This window comes from Zootoca vivipara, chromosome 16 (assembly GCF_963506605.1).
Source record: "Zootoca vivipara chromosome 16, rZooViv1.1, whole genome shotgun sequence".
NCBI lineage: Eukaryota > Metazoa > Chordata > Lepidosauria > Squamata > Lacertidae > Zootoca > Zootoca vivipara.
Genome location: NC_083291.1, coordinates 26,827,230 through 26,845,252, shown reverse-complemented (window position 1 = coordinate 26,845,252; position 18,023 = coordinate 26,827,230). Strand labels below are relative to the sequence as shown.

At 47.3% G+C, this 18,023-nt stretch overlaps 1 protein-coding gene across 1 annotated transcript in view; it reads right to left on the bottom strand.

The window, feature by feature from the left end:
* Window positions 1-232: 232 nt before the first annotated feature.
* Window positions 233-18,023, bottom strand: part of CLSTN3 (calsyntenin 3) — a 35,528-nt gene continuing 17,737 nt past the window's right edge. The window contains exons 5-18 of the mRNA XM_035140952.2: window positions 17,265-17,414; window positions 15,760-15,945; window positions 15,024-15,293; window positions 13,918-14,030; window positions 13,656-13,818; window positions 13,030-13,086; window positions 11,848-12,005; window positions 11,503-11,651; window positions 9,404-9,630; window positions 6,773-6,943; window positions 4,712-4,857; window positions 4,460-4,595; window positions 1,665-1,882; window positions 233-1,153 (exon numbers count right to left, since the gene is read on the bottom strand). Coding sequence (XP_034996843.1) covers window positions 980-1,153; window positions 1,665-1,882; window positions 4,460-4,595; window positions 4,712-4,857; window positions 6,773-6,943; window positions 9,404-9,630; window positions 11,503-11,651; window positions 11,848-12,005; window positions 13,030-13,086; window positions 13,656-13,818; window positions 13,918-14,030; window positions 15,024-15,293; window positions 15,760-15,945; window positions 17,265-17,414 — 2,318 coding nt within the window. The 3' untranslated portion in view covers window positions 233-979. The remainder of the gene's footprint in view (window positions 1,154-1,664; window positions 1,883-4,459; window positions 4,596-4,711; window positions 4,858-6,772; window positions 6,944-9,403; window positions 9,631-11,502; window positions 11,652-11,847; window positions 12,006-13,029; window positions 13,087-13,655; window positions 13,819-13,917; window positions 14,031-15,023; window positions 15,294-15,759; window positions 15,946-17,264; window positions 17,415-18,023) is intronic.

The following is an 18,023-nucleotide window of genomic DNA, read 5'->3' as shown; positions in this document are numbered from 1 at the left end:
TGCAGGAAGCAACCATTAGGGCAACCAAATCCTTTTCTACTAATGAGATATTGGAAGACCCTCAGCCTTTATCCCTTTTCTATTCTTGTTATTCCTGCATGGGGTGGAGAAGTTATTAAGAGAAGAAAGCTATCCCACTGAAGGAATTTTTCCAGACCGTACATTTTTAAATCCTTTTTTATTTTAAAATCTGCTCCATTTTTCTTCTTCACATCATGTATTTCCTTCACTTGTTATTGGAATATTATTGACAATTTTACAAAGCGACACAAGCTGCAGGTCTTTTTTTTTGTTTGTTTCTTTGCATCAAACAAGAAAACAAGATTGAACCTCAAACAACGACATTGAAAAAATATACAATATATATATATATAGTATCTTGGGGCGTCTTGTCGTCGTACCCCTGGGTTTGCTGCCGTGGCCCCACCTCCTACTCCTCTCCCTTTTATCATGCCAATCCAGTTTACCCTTCTCTGAGCTGAAGCAAGCGGCTGGAGAGGTGGGAAGAGCCAAGGACCTGGTCGAAGAGAGGCTCCTCCCCCTGGGCGCTGCTATCCAAAGGCAGCAGGCAGAACAGTGGGCCTATGCTGGGGCAAGGGCAAGCAGCCATCTTGAGAGCCAGATTTTATGGAGGGGGGGGGAATCTGAGGCACAAGGCACTATTAATCCACCGTGATGCTCTTGCACAGCTTCCGTTCCATTTTAAAGACACTTGCGCAGGAGAACTTCCCGGTGGATTGTGCTCTCGTGTTAATTCGTGGGAAGGGAAGGTGCCAATTGGAGTCTGCCTCATGCGCCAAAATGTCATGTCTTGGGAGCCAGCCTCCGCTGTGCAAATACAAGAGGTCTGGAGAATGCAGGGCCGGGGGGGCGGGAAGAGAAATGGGGGGGAGGCCAGACACCCCACCCCCCAATTAATAAACATAAGCAGGGCCTCCCTCTCTCACTGGCGTTCCTCTCCCCCATCCATCACATGCCTCTAGAAGCGGCAAGGGGCATCGTGCTTGCCCACAATACGCTGGTCATCAGCTGTGTCGCTGCCTGGGCTATCCGGTGATTCAGAGTCACTGCTTTCCTCTTCCTCCTCTTCAGCTACTTCTCTGACGGTTGACCCAGAAGCCTCTGCTGCCCTCTCCTGGCAGCTCTGGTATGACTAGAAAGAAGGTAAAAAGGTAAACGACCTCTGGATGGTTAAGTCCAGTCAAAGGCGACTATGGGATGTGGTGCTCATCTTGCTACAGGCTGAGGGAACCGGCGTTGTCCACAGACAGCTTTCCGGGTCATGTGGCCAGCATGACAACCGCTTCTGGCACAATGAAATACGGTGACGGAAACCAGAGCACACGGAAACACCGTTTACCTTCCCGTCACAGCGGTACCCATTTATCTACTTGCACTGGCATGCTTTCGAACTGCTAGGTTGGCAGGAGCTGGGACAGAGCAATGGGAACTCACTCTGTTGTGGGGATTTAAACTAAATGTATGAATAAATCATATTTCTTAAAGCTACAACAGCCTCTGCCACGTCTTCAATTCTCCAAAGGAGCACAGACCCCTGGAATCTCATACACGGCTCGGCACTGATTGGTGTAGCTTGCAACACTGGTGTCAGAAGTGGAGTCTCTTTCCTGCCCTGCTCCCTCCCCAATCTTCACTCCACTCACCTCCATGGGGTTGACGATGATGGTGAGAGCAGAGTCGTCCCAGAACATCTCGCTCTCCTTGGCCTGGGCACCTCCGTGGCTCTCCGCGGCCTCGCCTGTGCCCTCGCGCTCGCCCCCTCGCCTGTGCAAGGAGTGGATGCGTAGGACGCCCAGGATCACCATGAGCGCCAGGAAGCCCACGCAGACCACAATGATGATGGTTGCAGCGCTGGGGACCACTGCAGGGAAAGAGCAAGGGGGAAGATAAAGCCAGCTTGTTTCGTGGCTGCCCACTGAGGAGGTAGGATGTGGTTCCAGAGGGCAGGCTTTTTGTTGCAGAAGCTGCATACGCCACACTTCAACGGGAGACCCTCCCTAGAACCTGCCGCTCCCAAGATGTGGAGATGGCCAGTGGTTTAGAGGCCTGTCGAAAAGTAGTACAGGAAGAGGATTCTATGCGAATGGAGCTTCCAGGTTCATTATATCTGCATTCCGGTTGCAGGGAGGCAAAGGGTGAAGAGAGGGCTATTGCTTTTGCATGCCCTGCTTATAAGAAACATCTGGGTGGCTGTTGCTGGTGTCATAATGCTGGGCCATGTGAGCCCCAGTATGGCAGTTCTTCTGTTTCGCTCATCAAGAGTGGCTGCCTGCCACAGATTCCTAGTATCCCCCCAGGCCTTTGCCTTGGCTCCTTTCAGCTAGTATTCCAATGACCTCCAGTTTCTCCTTTCATGTACTACTTAATATACATTGGTGTCGTGTCCTTTCCTGAAAGCTCAAGCGTATTTTAAAAAGATCAGCTGCTAAGGAGAAGGCACACAAGCCATTTAGGGCTTTACAGGTAAAAATAGCATCTTGAATATTGGGAGTCCCTGTCACGGCTAAAAATTGGCCGCTGTTTCATAAATACTGGGGGAGCTGAGTCAGCATGAGTCAGCGGCCTGCAGTGACTCATGCAACCTTTCACCTAATTGTATTGTACCTGTATATATGTTAGTGGCGTTTGTTGGTTGGTTGGTTGGTTGGTTGGAGAAAGCTGGTGGTGTTGATGTCTGTATAGTTAGTCGTTCTGCAGTTAAAAGGCTTTTAAGAATAAAAGCAGAATATACTCTGCAAGGACACTCTTTTCGTGGAGTCTTTTGTGCCAGGCAAAGCAGGTCAGAAGCTTTGCCATATTTTTCAAAACACTGACAGTCCCTGCCCTGGGTAGTGTGCCTAGATACCTCACCGACAGCACTGAGCTTAAGGCCTTATTGCTTGAGAAAACATTTACCTGGCTGTCCCAAGTCAAAGGGAGAAGTGACAAGGTATTGTCAAAAGAGGACAGGTGGCAGTCCCTTCGGCCACATGGTGAGCTTGGCTTCCTTGTGGCTTCAGTATTTGATTCCTTGATAGGTATGATTTACACCTGAATTTTCCGCTCTGTGTGTATATCTGCCCATTCATCATCTTGGTGCTAGAAGCTACCTTAAGATAATGGCACTTGGCCTACCTCCTTCCCAGCCCCCCTCATTTTTTCCAGGTAGGTAAACTGCTATATTTTCAAGCAACATAATTTTGAAATGTGTTTTATTACTAAGGTGATGAATGCTTGGACTGAACACTGTTGAGGGCAGTTCTAGAGTGGCCTTGATGAGTTACAAATGTCTCATCTATCTGGATTCCGATGGTTCATTCAGTCCAGTGGCCAACCAGATACCTTTGGAAGTCCTGAAGAAGGGACGCGATTGCAGCAGCACTCTACCTGCTTGTGATTCTGCACAAACTTCAAGGGCACGTCAGCCAGCATTGCAATAGTTAAATCCTGGAGGTTATGAAGGCATAAGCAAGAATTGCCAGGCTCCAATCAGGAAAAGAAAGCTCACAGCTGAGCCTCCTCACCAGGTGATTTTGGTGAAAATAATATCCTGGCACCAGAGCAACCCAACTTTACAGGGGAAACCACAGCGACAAGACAAGCTCAGTCTCCCAACCTCTCTCCGGGTCTGTGAAATGAGTGCAGTGCTTAGCCTCTCCTTAGGACTGACCTAAATCAGTGTAATGGAAAGGTGAAACTAAGAGCTCTCTGGCAACAGCCCTGCTCTTTGGCATCCTTCCCCTTCTTCCTCGCAGTGAGAACAAGACTCCTCCTCCTCTCTAGCCCTTTCTCAGATGAGAGATAGCCCTGTTCAATTCAGCCATCATTTCCCACCACTCAAGGGGCTGGACTGAGGAGGAATGGTGGGGACCGCCGCCCCCCTTCCTGCACCTTCCCGAGAAGAGGAGAACAGTATAGATTTAGAACAGTGGCTTGCAGAAGGTTATATTTCAGAAGCTGCAGAGAGGAAAATCTGGGAAATATTGGGAGAGCAGCAGGAAGAGAGACAGCTAGCAGACTCAGTGTCTCTAGAAAGCATTCCTGACCCCCGCTCTCCGAGGACCAGGCGTGCCTTGAGAACAGTAGAACAGAAAGCTCAGAGGCAGAAAGCACAGACCAGCCGGCGCAGGGATGATGCAGAATAGAAGGGACTGAGGGGGTGGGACTTTACTTGGAGCAATGCCATTATCTAAGAGAGACCGCATTCCTTCATCTCTCTCTGTGAATATTGAATAAACTACTTGGTAAGAACTCTTCTTGTTTACCTGCTTCTTGGCGTCCCACCGTGGGAGGAATAGGATTCTCTGAAGCCTGACACCTGGACTAAAGTAAAATACACTGGGGGACCCAGCCACAGGCCTCATCAACTTTGACCCCAAAATTGAGTATGCCACCCTCTCTCACCCCCCTTTTCTCAGTCAACCTGCCACTTCACAGTAGCATATCAATCGGTACGTACTGGAGTTGCGGTGGGGGCTAGCCAGGCTGTGGCCGGAGAGTTCTGGAGGCAGATGGTGTCCCCGGTGCATGAACTGCTGGGCACTCATAATGTGGTTGGGGTGAGCGGCTCTGTTCATGTTGTGAAGGACGTTGACCTGCAACGAGAAACCCATGGTCGGGATTCTTGGTTCCAGGCTGCTGCCACCCACCGCAGCTGCAGCCTGATTCGCAGACGTTTTGAATCCCGCGCCCTTCCTTGCGGTTCGCTTACCTCAATGGTGAACTCGTTGCTGGAGTAACGGCCATTCATCTCGGTGCAAGAAAGGCGGAACTTCCTCTCATAAAGGGCGGCGCCATGATGGATGCAATAGGAGACTTGGCGAAGGATCTCCTCGTAAACAGCAATGCTCTCCACGCCTAGAAATGGGGAAAGATATCCAGGCGGAGGTCAGGGGTGGGAGGGGAGACTTAAAGCTTCCAAGCTGGTTGAGCTCAAGCTTTGCAATATAAACTAAACTTCCCATGCAAAACCCAGTGGCCTGCTTTATCACTGCAAAACAGGGGTAGCCAAAAGTGCAGAAGGGGCATATAAGTGCTTAAATTCTTCCTTGCAAGTTACTTTTCCAGTCTGCTCCTTCAAATAATAATATACTGGAGATCCCAAGTCACAAGGTGGTTAGACTGGCCTCGACCAGGACCAGGGCCTTCTCAGTACTAGCCCCGACCTGGTGGAACGCTCTCTCTCAGGAGACTAGGACCCAACGGGAGTTGTCATCTTTTCGTAGGGCCTGCAAGACGGAGCTGTTCTGCTTGGCCTTTGGACTGACTCAGTCTGACCCCGGTGTTACCCTCCCCTAAGGCTTTATCCTACAGATATTTAAATGTAGATTCCTAATTTTAAAATTGAATTTTAACATTGTATTTAATCTGCATTTTAATTGAATTGTTTCTTTTATGCTTGCTTTGATATTATTGTTGTTAGCTGCCCTGAGCCCAGTCTTGACTGGGAAGGGCGGGGTATAAATAAAATAATAATAATAATAATAATAATAATAATAATAATTATTATTATTATTCCACCTTTCCTCATTGGACAGTTCCATACATCTTTACCTCATAAATAAGCATCTGGAATTCAGGGTCAAGAAAGAAGCCTTAGCAGGAAAGTAGGGGGAGATAATGGGTGGAGAAGGATTAAGCATTATCCTTACTGCTTCTTCACTTCAAATCATCCATTTCACACACCGTTGCCAATAAGACAGAGCCTATCAGGCTTCTAGCCTACCCAGATACCTAGAATGCAGATGTGTTTCTAGTTTCCTGCTGGTTTTATTTTATTTCATTAAATTTTAGTGGGTATGTTTTTATTAATTTTACTGCTTGATTCTTTTCATAAGCTGCTTTGAAGGTTTTTTTTAAAAAAAAATATAATCATGAGGTAAATAAATTTCATGTTTAAACCCTCTCCTAACCCCTGTTGCCGTTGCAGTTTACTTCCCTGAAGTCTGCTTTTCTTGCTTTCCCCCCATAACCACACTCACTTCCAGTACTGGGGCTTAGATAAGAGACAGAAATATGTGGATAGAGAGATACACCGAAAGTGGGAGGAGGGGTCTGTGCACATATGCCACTGCACAACTCATTTGTCGTTAAAATTCAACGCACGCCCACCCACCTACCCTCTTTAAAGATCCATGTTTCCCAAACTTGGGTCTCCAGCTGTTTTTGGACTACAAGTCCCATCATCCGCAGCTAGCAAGATCACTGATGGGGATTGTAGTCCGAAAAACAGCTGGAGACCCAAGTTTGGGAAGCACTGATAGATGATTGGGGCAGATCTGGCTTTAACAAACGGAACTGACACCACTACCAGTAGTTTGGCTGTGAGGACATGAATAACACAATCATAGATCTGCAGAGCTGGAAGGGACAACGAGGGTCATCCAGTCCAACCCCCTGCAATACAGGAACCTTTTGCCCATGTCTCGAACCCATGAAGACATCTGAAGCCCTGTTTAGGGAGGCTTTTAATGTTTAATAGATTATTTTATTTTATTTTTCTGTTGGAAGCTGCCCAGAGTGGCTGGGGAAACCCAGCCAGATGGGCAGGGTATAAATAATAAATTATTATTATTATTATTATTATTATTATTATTATTATTATTATCCTGAGATTAAGAGCCCCATCCTCTGCCGTCTGAGCTATCCCAGCGTATGGGATATATGAAAGCTATCCGATGGGTAACCAGAGCTTTATCATCCCAGGGACTCTCAGCATTTCCAGACTGTGTTGTGATGGAGGTGGTTGAGGCCAGAGAAGGAAGATGGACACCTGTGACGGAGAGGTAGGCAGAGGTGTTGATGAGCTCCAGGCCTCGCTGCTGCAGGGAGGCTCCATCTAAGAGCAGGTACTCTCTCTCGGGGTCCAGGTCTTCTCCGACCAGGGATATCTCGCAACCATCCAGATTGTGAACAATCTCGTCCGACATCCGCGTATCTGCCACTGCAAGGGAGAGAAGGCAGGGAAGACTTACGAGAGAAGGGCGGGAACCACATTTATTTGTTGCATCCACGCTCCACCCTTCCTCCCAAGGAGCCTCCAGAGGTGCGTTTAAGCGGCTCTGCTAAGCGTTTTGCATCAAAATATAGGTTTGCTCAGGAGAATTATATTGTAAAGGTGAGCACATACAGTGGTCAGAGGTGCTGATAGGTTTCGGAGGGGGGGCAAGGAAGATGCCCTCTGGGGGCCCTCACACCACACCCCTTTCTCTGCACCCTCATCCCCGGTTACCATCCTGATAAGAACTGGGGAGAATAGGATCATTTTCATTCACTCACTAGAAACAAAAAGGGTCTCATTCTCCTGCCTGGCCCTCTGCTTATCATCTTACCTTCCTGCTTCTCTAACCTTTCTTGAAAACAAACAGCTTACACCCATTCAGTATAGAAAGGGGAACAAAGAGACGGCCTGGATATTTTATTTTATTTTATGCATTGCATTGCATTTCTGTACCACTTAATCAACAAAACCTCTAAGCTGTTTGCATGAAATATAAATTAAAAATACTGATGAAATGAGATATAAAAACAAATTGACGTAAGCAATTTAAAAATACAAAACTGATTCCCCCCCTCCCCCCAGTCTGGCTGAATCTCCATTCGAGTTTCTTGCTCCTTCACTGTCCTCAGTAGCTTCCCTTCCCTATTTTGCCCTTGATTACCTCCTAATTTTAAACCTCTTTGCAATCTTTGCCATCTACCTCTCTCTTTTCTCTTCCATCTCCTTACACACCTCCCGACCTCATTAAAGCAGCTCTGATGAAGCTTTGATTCCTTCCTATTCTCTTGTTCCCAGCTCCATTTCTCTCTCTGCTCCTTAGGGGAAAGGCAGATGTAATGCAAAGAGAGTTATCATCACAGCATGTCTCTTTGCCATGGGGAGCCTGGATTCAGAAATGAAATGGCAGACATGTGCAAAAGGAAACCATACAGTTGGTCTTGCTTAGCTGCTGGTCTAGCCCCCTCTGCCCCTGCTTCAGGTGGGCTTCCCAAGTTTAAAAGCTTTGCCTAGACACACATACATAAAAGGACATATTTTTTTTAAAAAAGTGCCAAACAGCTCCCAGGAAAGGAGGAGGGTGGTTTGGTGACATCACAGCGGACCGCCAATCAGCACTGAGCACAGCCTGGCTCTACTTTACATTTGCAGAATCACTTTTTTCAGGGGTAGACCCTGGAGAAGAACAAATATGTCTGTATAAAAGACAGTAGGAGTGCTCCGAAATAATGACCTCTGTCTTTGTCCTTACTGCTTTTGGAATACATTCGCACTCAGTCTTCGCCTCACCTCTTTTCCAAAGATCCTAACTGCTCTTGCTCCTTATCTTTCCTCCCTTCTCATTCTCTGCTGGTTAGCCATCCCTTCCCCACCCCTTCTCAGCTTCCTCTTTTTGTTTCTGGCCTCCCATGCCATAGCAATCCCCATTTCCTCTATCCAGGGAACACTGGGAACTGTAGTTCTGTGAATGAGTTTAAGGATCTCCAAGCAGCCTCCGCAAACTATAGCTTCCAGAAACCAACATGACAATTACGCTATATGACTGTGTGTTCTTTCTAGATAGTGTTTAGCCTTTCAGATGCTGGAGAAGTATAATTATTATACAGTAGTACCTCACAAGATGAATGCCTCGCGCAACGAAAAACTCGCAAGACGAAAGCGTTTTGCGTTGCGTGAGGGACTCGCAAGGAGACAAGGTTTTCTATGACCGCCGCTTCATCTTGCGAAGCGCGGCCATAGAATGTAGCGCGGGAAGGCGGCAAAGGAAGATCAGCTGTCAGCGCGGGAAACTGACAGCTGATCTTCCTTTGCCGCCTTCCCGCGCTACAGCTGGTTCCCCGGGGCTTGCCAAGCAGGCGGCGACAAGCCCTGGCAAGCAGCGCCCGCCGCGCTTCGGCTCCCTCCCCTGGAGCCAAAGTGCGATGGGCGCTGCTTGCTGGAGCTTTTCGACGCCTGCCTTCCCCGAGGAAAGGAGAAAGCGCACAGTGGCTGCGGCGCTGAGGGGGCTGATCCAGGCCGGCAGGAGGGCGAGCCCCGCATGCTTTCTCCTGCTTTTTTGCCCATAGGGATGCATTAATTAAGTTTCAATGCATTCCTATGGGAAACCGCGATTCGCAAGACGAATTTTTTGTAAAATGAATTGACCCGTGGAACAAATTAAATTCGTCTTGCGAGGTACCACTGTAAATGAAAAAAAGAATATGTTAAATGGTCTCAAGAGGGTTTTGTTCCTATTACTAGGGTTGGGAAGTCCATATCCTTCCAGGATCATATTGGTAAAAAATGACACTTTCTGCTTCTAGCAAAACTGCCTGCTTTTTCTGCTTCTGTTGCCTGGGTTGTCACACAAACACACACAACCCCCCCTGTGCTGCTACAGCATCTCTACCGAAGCGCTCAGCTCACCTGTGCCATGCCAGCTCTCATCTTTCTTTGGCTCTACCTGATGCGAAATGGAGCAAGAAATTTGGAGGTCAGGAAAGAGAGGGACTCCCTCGGGACCTTCGAAGTCGGAGACAGGCCGGGCAAAATGAGAACTGCCGCTCAGTAAGATCTGAGGAGCATCAGGCTGAAGCACAACCACGTAACCCTCCACATCCGGAATGGAGACGCAGGATTCCTCGCTGAAGCATCTAATGGAAGACAGGAGAAAGCAACACCCCTTGATCCCAGTCTGCAAGAAGGCAGGATTCCCTTTTGTTCCTCGGCACCAAGGGACACCTTTGTTTCTAAGAACACATTTTTATTTTTATTTTAAATTGATAGCCTATCCTTCCATTTAATCAGTGTCCTGGACAGCTTGTATTTAAAGCAATACCATCAAATAGTTGTAAAATAAAGAGAGAGAAACCCACAAGTGCAGAAAATAAAAGCAGCCTGAGAACAAGGGACTAGCTACCTCTCCTTGGTGGTAGACCCTCTGATTATGTTGCTAGCTACCCGAGCCTATTGTGGAAATCCCACCATTATCTTTCAGGGGAATTAAATCTGAGCTACCCATGTCCACACAGCATGTTCATATGAACCAGTAAGTGCCATTCCTCCCTGCTTTTTTTCCCCTGCAGAGCAAAGCAGGATTCTTATAAATACTCAAACTATCAATCCAGAGCTGTTAAAAGCAAAAGCAGCAGTAAGGGGAACGACACAAACAGGCAAGATGAGACCCTTAATGGAGTCACATCGCTTCTTCTGGGTCTGTGGAACTTCAAAGCTTGCACACCTGAAGTCTCTTCTGCGTCTCTAATCCAATACTAATGTCGTGTCGTGAGCTGAAAGTGTGGGGTAAGCCACAGTGCCTGGAATTCTTTAAGTGAAGTGATGTGATTCAGATTTTGTGCTTTAAAGGTATCATGTGAGCACACCCTTAGGCTAAGCTTCTGTTTGATTCTGTAAAGTCCCACATACAGTGGTACCATGGCAGTGCCGGATTGACGTATAAGCTAAACAAGCTATAGCTTAAGGCCCCATTCTCTTGGGGGCCCAAAAAAAATTTAAAGGGGAAAAAACCTGAATGTACATTTCCAAAATATAAGATAAAAAAACAAATAAAATAAAACCTACATACTGCAACAGGGTTTTGTATTGTGTAGGCTCCTATTTGTTATGTGCAAATGGCTTTAGATACCTATTACCTTAGGTCCATAAATTACCATATAGCAGGCACGTCCAACAGGTAGATTGTGATCTACCAGTAGATCACTGGATGTCTGTGGTAGATCACTGGTAGGTCACTGGCACCCCTAAAAAAAGCTCACCCAAAATTTTCCTCCTCCCTAAAAAAAGTTGAACTATGACCTGAAGCCCTAAACAAAAATGGGCCTCCCTCCCTCCTAAAAGAAGCTCAACAAGTTTGACCTAAACCCCCCAAAACAGGGCTTCCCTTCTTTGAAAAAAACTCAACAGCTTTGACCTGAACCCCCCAAAAGGGGGTAGATCACTCCCAGTTTTAAACTCTGTGAGTAGATCAGAGTCTCTTGGGAGGTGGCCACCCCTGCCATATAGCATATATTCAACACAAGAAACAGCGACAATTTGTTGTTGACAAAGGAAGGCTGGACATATAAAGAGCCCCATTACCTTCAGCAGCCTAGGGCTTCATCAAACCTAAATCTGGCCCTGAACCTTGGTTCTTCAACTTAATCTGTTCTGGGAGTCTGTTCGACTCCCAAAACCATTCAAAAACCAAGGTCCGGCTTCTGATTGGCTGCAGGAGCTTCCTGCACTCTAGCAGAAGCCACGTCAGATGTTTGGCTTCCAAAAAACATTCGCAAACCGGAACACTATTCCGGGTTTGTGACGTTCGAGAGCCGATTTGTTTGACAACTAAGTTGTTTGAGAACCAAGGAACGACTGTATATACAATGGTGAAACTGAACAAAGAAGTAAAGCTATAATAATCTGAGCAGCAAAACCTATCTGCCCACAACTAAAAAAAATAAGGCTCTGCTCACTCCTCAGGCCCAGAAGGATGCAGGTTATAATCCCGCCAAAGCTTTGACACTCACTTGACCGTCGTGATGAGCTTCAGGGGTCGGACTCCTGGCGTAGCGAAGCGCAGCGAGTTCATGTAGGCGACGTGCTGGATGGCATGGTTGAAGGTTTCCACGTCGTCGCCCTCCAAGGTGAGGAGAGACTGGGAGGGGTTGACGTGAACCTGCAGGGGAAGGAGGAAGCCAACGGGCTTTGAGGCAAGGGCTCGGGTTGGTGGGCCGAGACGCACAGACGCAGGAGAACACGAGGAGATTCTGCAGGAGGCAGGAGCAGGCAGGAAGCCAAGCCAAGGTGCTAGCAGAGGGAAGGGAGGGAGGTCATGCCACCAGAGGGCAAGGGGGGGGGGCTTCCGGGTGTACCTTCATCCCTTTGCCAAGGCTGTCAAAGTCGCTGTAGTCTAGCCCTTCGCGACAGGCATAGAGACACTCTATCACCTCCCGGCTCTCAAGGCTGCCAGGGCGCGCAGTGAAGCCAGCCAGGTAACCGTGGAAGTAGTGGTGAATCGGCAGAGGGTCTCCTAAGGGGGATACAGGAGGAGGGATGGTGTGAGAGACAGATGGAGAGAAAGGGGGGAGAAAGAGAAAACAGACCACGGAGGAGGAGGAGGTGGAAGATGCAGGTGGGAGGAGAGGCAAAAGAAGAAGGAAGAGGAGTGGAGGGGGGAGTCTTGAATGTGCAGCCAGCTGAGAAATAGGGAGACTGCAGCGCAGGAGTTGGGGGTGGCGAGGAAAGGAGGCAGACCTTGTTTCCTCTTTGTGGTTTCAGAGAGTTCGTGAGGAGAAAAAATTGCCCCAAAGACCATTTGAGGCAATGTGGTAGCGAAAGGCAAAAATTTGAGATCCTTGAAAGGTAACACTCTTGAGAAATTTTCCACACACATCATCATCATCATCATCATATTTACACACACACACACACACACACACACACACACACACACACACGTACATAACCCACCCATCTGGCTGGGTGTCCCCAGCCACTCTGGGCGGCTCACAACAGAATATCAAAAATACGAAAAAACACCAAAGATTAAAAACTTCCCTAAACAGATGTCTTCTAAAAGTCGGATAGTTGTTTATTTCCTTTACATCTGATAGGAGGGCGTTCCACAGGGCAGGCGCCACTACCAAAAAGGCCCTCTGTCTGGTTCCCTGTAGCTTCACTTCTCACAGTGAGGGAACCTCCAGAAGGCCCTCGGAGCTGGACCTCTGCTCCAAAAAATGTTAACCGCGTTGATGCAACTTATCAGTTATGATTGTTTGGTTTGTTTGAACTGTATTTGTTAAAAATAATTTAAAAAAATAGGAAAAGGAAAGAAAAAGCCTCTCACAGACCACCTTTGTTCCACCTTCAGGCCCTCTCACAAACCACAGAGATTAAAACACCATCTTGCCCAGAAGAAGCTACATTGGCAAAGTCGTCCAGGTGCCAAGACTTTCTTCCCAGAGGGGTGAGGGAAACGGAAATGGCCATGGACAGGGAATGGCATGCATGAAGAGAGGGGAGAGCCATGCGTGGTGACAGAGAAAGTCAACTACCTTGCCCCAGTTCTGTGGAGTTCTCATTCACTTTTGCCTTTTCTTTGTTTCTTTCCTCTGCAAAACAGAAGTGAAATTCAAAACGGTGAACAAGAGTCACCCCTTGAGTGCTTCTTAGAACTCTCTCTACCAGTAAAAGTGAACAAGCAAATGAATTCTTTCCTGCCATTTCATGACATCCAAAACCACCTGCCTGAGGCTGTTGCCTCACTTTGCCTCATGACAGGGCTGGCCCTGCATTGGCGAATGAGGCAACCAAATTGTCACACCTCAGAGGTGCCATCTGTAGTTCGGGGAATAGGATATGAGACTTGTCGCAATCAAAGGAAGCGGGTGGCACTGCAGATTTGGAAAAGGGAACCATGAAGCTTTTCCAAGGTTTCCAAGCTCACTTTCTGGAAACCTGAAGGCCATTTCATTGGGAGTTTAGCATTATAGCCTAAGTCAATACAGTACTGCACATTATTTAGGTTTTCCTCAAAGGAGCTGGGTGGTACTCCTCCCCTCCCCCCAAGAACCATTTTAAACTTCAACGTTTTTGAAAATTTGCATCCCTCTCTGAGTAACCCGAGAATATTGAGTCTCCACTTCCTCTGCCTATTTCCCAGTCACTTAGAAGGGCTCACCGGCCCAGCAGGCTCCAATCATGAGGGAAGATTCACGCCGCGGGGGGTGGATGAGGCCGTTGTCGTGGATCAGCGCAGGATCGTAGGAGACGCCATCTACATAAAGCGTCACGGTAGGGAACTCAAGGTTAAGGGCATAGTGGTGCCACTCGTCATCGCAGACCTGCGAGCAGGGAAAAGGAGAGATCAGGGCATAGAGCGTCAAGCGTCTGTGTGTTTGTGTTTGGAGAAGAACGAACAAAGATGGCGGTTGTTTCCTCACCTGCTCCAGTTTCCAGAGGAACTTGACAGGCCTTGCACTCTCCAGCAGGGGCCAGTAGAGGAAAGCTATGCGGCAGCCATGCACACCAAGGGAATAATGGGAGTATCCGTCCTCTGCAGATAGGGAAGGAGGCATCAGACTTAGCAGTTATGGCCAGCCTGTCCTGATTCACCTAAGACCATCCTGCTCTCTCAGATGCTCCAACTGCCCTGGTTACTGGGGACTAGGGTGATGACTTTTTCAATTTTTTCCCCTCAAAAATTATGTCCTGTAGCACAAATGGATGAACTTTTGCCTATTAATGACTAAAATGAGGTATATTCCATTGAAATATTTAAAAAGGTCACGCACAAACCATTAAAAAATTGTATGCCGTTTTACCATTTCATAAAATTGTATTAACAATTCTATATATATTTCGTATCAAATTTGGACACAACGCCACATTCCACAATGGGGAGTGTTCTTAGCAACAGAGGGTATACAAATGTCACACCTGCGCAAGGTAAAAGCCCCTTTTGGGGACCTCAAAACTCAGCCAGCAGACCCTGCCGGACATGCTGGGAAAAGAACCTACAGGAGAGGTAGCAAAACATCGCCCTCTAGCGGCATCTATACTGTTACTGCAGCTAAAAAAAGCTTCCTTGTGTGTTTGATGGCCCTATATAATGTTGTATATATGTGACTCTAAAGCTTGGGTTCAATTTTATATCTGCTTACAGTGACTTCAAAAATGGTCAAAAAACTGATAAATAATTTTTTTAAAATCATTTTGTGCGTGAGGGTTTTTTTTTTATCAAATCTCTTTGAAAGTAAGATTTTATCTAATCGTTAATTAAAGCTCATCAAATTATGATACAGGGAAATGAGGTTGTAAAAAAGTCATCACCCTACTGGGGACAGTTCCGATACCCATCCTTGGCAAAAAAAACAACCCCGCTGCTCCTATTTTGTCCTGATCTGGCCCTCAGGGGTTAGATTTCTTTAGGGTGTTGTTGCCAATATTTCAGAGATTTCTTGCCATGGAACGAACCTTCTGCATGCAAAGTAGCTGCTCCCTCCCCACCTATTCCGATATTTGCCACGGGGAAGGAAATGGCTCTTACCACTTTGCATGGTGCTGCAAATCACCGTCTCCTCCTCCCTCTTGCCCTTGCTTGGGGTCACACCGTGTTTCATCCACAGGGACAAGGTGAAATGGTCGCTCAGGCCTTCAAGGGCACCGGTCCCACTCCCCATGGGCACCTGGGTTGCCTGGCTGCCATTGAACCAATAGATGAGGCTGCTGTCCTGGCTGTAATGGACTGAGAGCTGTGCCGTCCAGTTGGCCATGGGTCCAGGAACAGGGAGCAGGTCTACCTCACCTGTGGCAGCACCTGTCGAGGGCAAGAGAGGAAAATAAGAACAGAGGAGGCCCATCTGAAAACAGGTGACTGGTGGCCTTCGCCAAGGGCAAGGCTAGACCAAGACACTTTGGTGCCTGGTAATGGAAAAGCCACGAGACACCTCTCTCCCCGCTTCTGCTAATTAAGCAGGGGACACAATATACTAGAAATATTTCCAATCAAATGTTGAGGAATGGCACAGTGCCAACCCTACAGTGCTCTGGTACAGCTCCTCTCCATCTCAATGGGCCTTGAGGAGGACAACTTCGCAATCTATGCCCCATGGGTCAGATCTATGTGCCCTAACGATGCCCAATATCTGCCACTTAATTTTGCTTCTGACTTAAGGGCACCTAAAGCTACTCCTCACCCAGTTTTGCTGGAAGAAAATATTGTGAGGCAATTGACCCATGGTCCCTCCTGCAAGCACCACTCAGTGCGATAAGGGAATACACACCACAGAGTTTGCGCAGCGACTTCTCGGAGTAGTTGTCGCGATCGCAGCCTTTGGCCACGTGGTTTGTCTGCAGCTCCACCGTGGCCTGGATGTTCCACAGGGGCTCGTCGCAGGTCTCCAGGTGGATGTTAGGGAAAAGAGCAAGGCTTCCCGTGCCTGGGGTGTACTCTATCCTCTTATTCCAACCTGTGGGGAGGTTTTTGAATGGGCAAATCATGTTGCTTTATGTTTACACTTCACATTCCGCCCACTGGCTGGTTACAACAGAGAAAGTAAGTACTGTCCAGTCATCAATATCAAGACCATACATTTCCTAACAGATTATGCTCCGTGGGTCAGATCTGTATGCCCCCCCAAACACACTGTGCCTTTATTAACACCCTTCAAACATTGCCAGGACCGGGATCTAGAATATTGCCAGGCTGGTGCAACTGGCACAGACTTGATAAACCTCCCAGCCTCCCTGAGAGCTACTGAGGTCTAGCCACATGGAAAACCAATCCACCAACTATTTTAATTATGGAATGTATTTCTATCCCAACCTTCCTTTAAGGAAATATTCCTTTAAAGGACATTATACATAAAGAAACAACACTGTCAATTACAGTACACAGGCTCCTCAAGCACAATAACAGATCTTAGTCTTAGGTTGACTAAAGCCTGAATATCTCTATCTATCTATCTATCTATCTATCTATCTATCTATCTACCTACCTACCTATTTATTTATTTCTATCGATCGATCGATCGATCAATCTCACATATATATTCTTTCTTTAACTTTTCCCAGGGCATGTTACAACATAAAAGTTACACAAAACAGAGCAGACTAATGCAATCTATGTTAACAGCTCTCATAATACACACACACACACACACACACACACACACACACACACCTATGATATATGAGTTAATACATATCAGGCTATGTAGTTTAAAATGAGCTGTATCAAATAAACAAGTCGGTAGAGGTAAAAATAAAAGGCAAAGTATCTGAATGATCCTTTGGTCAGTGTTAGAAACCGAGCTATGAAAGCTAGGAGCTAAAATGGCACCTTAAACGTAGGTTATGGGCACCGCAACGGAATGTCTAGGCGCACTTTTTTATAACAATACAAAGCTGAAAACGAATGAACTGCAGCTAAAATATTATATTCATTTTTCACATGGTCTAGTCCTCATCTGAAGACTGCAAAAAGCAAAGCCATACTTCCCCTGGCTGCCCCTCTAATACTCTTATGAGAGTCCCTTCTCCAGTCCTGAGAGAGTGGGTAGAACTGGGGAGGCAGAAAAAGGTCCTCCTCTCGTTCCAGCCGTGGCAGTCTTAATCAGAAATCTTAGACGCAGTACTGCTCCCCGAGCTCAGAAACTGCTTGCCTTAATGAAATTCCCCATCACAAAATGCACCAAGAACAATGGGAGTTTCGAACGCCGCCTTTGGTGTAGTCACTGGAAGGAAGGAAGAGAAAGATACACCATGGGGGGGGGGGAAGGCTTCATACCTTGCCAGCTGGGTTTACAGGTGGGCTTCACCTGGATTTCTACCTCTGCATCATCGGAGGCGCGTTTCTTGCCACAGTCATAGGCTGTCACTGTGAACTTATAGAGGCGTTCTCCACTGTACTGTAGTTTCTCAGTGTTCTCAATGTTCCCTGCCAGAAATAGAAAGGCCTCGAAGTTAGAGAGGCAAAGAACAACAGATACACACACACACACACACACATGGTCCAAACATCCCTTTGTTGCCATTTCTAGGCTGCAGCAAGCACAGCCTTTCATCCACAGCTATGGCACAATCCACACATCCTGGGTGGGCACTCATGATGATTTCAATAATCACTGGGTAACATGAACCAGCTGTTTCCATCCTCCAAGCTACTTCCCACTTTATGCATCCGCATTCATCAGTACTAGTGTTACACTGGTGATTTCCATACAAAGCATGTAAATCATAAAGGGCTTGTGCGTATCCCTAGATGCTATGGGGAGTTTTCCAGGTAAAGGTAAAGGTAAAGGGACCCCTGACCATCAGGTCCAGTCGTGACCGACTCTGGGGTTGCGCGCTCATCTCGCATTATTGGCCGAGGGAGCCGGCGTATAGCTTCCAGGTCATGTGGCCAGCATGACAAAGCCGCTTCTGGCAAACCAGAGCAGCACATGGAAACGCCGTTTACCTTCCCGCTGTAGCGGTTCCTATTTATCTACTTGCATTTTGACGTGCTTTTGAACTGCTAGGTTGGCAGGAGCTGGGACCAAGCAAC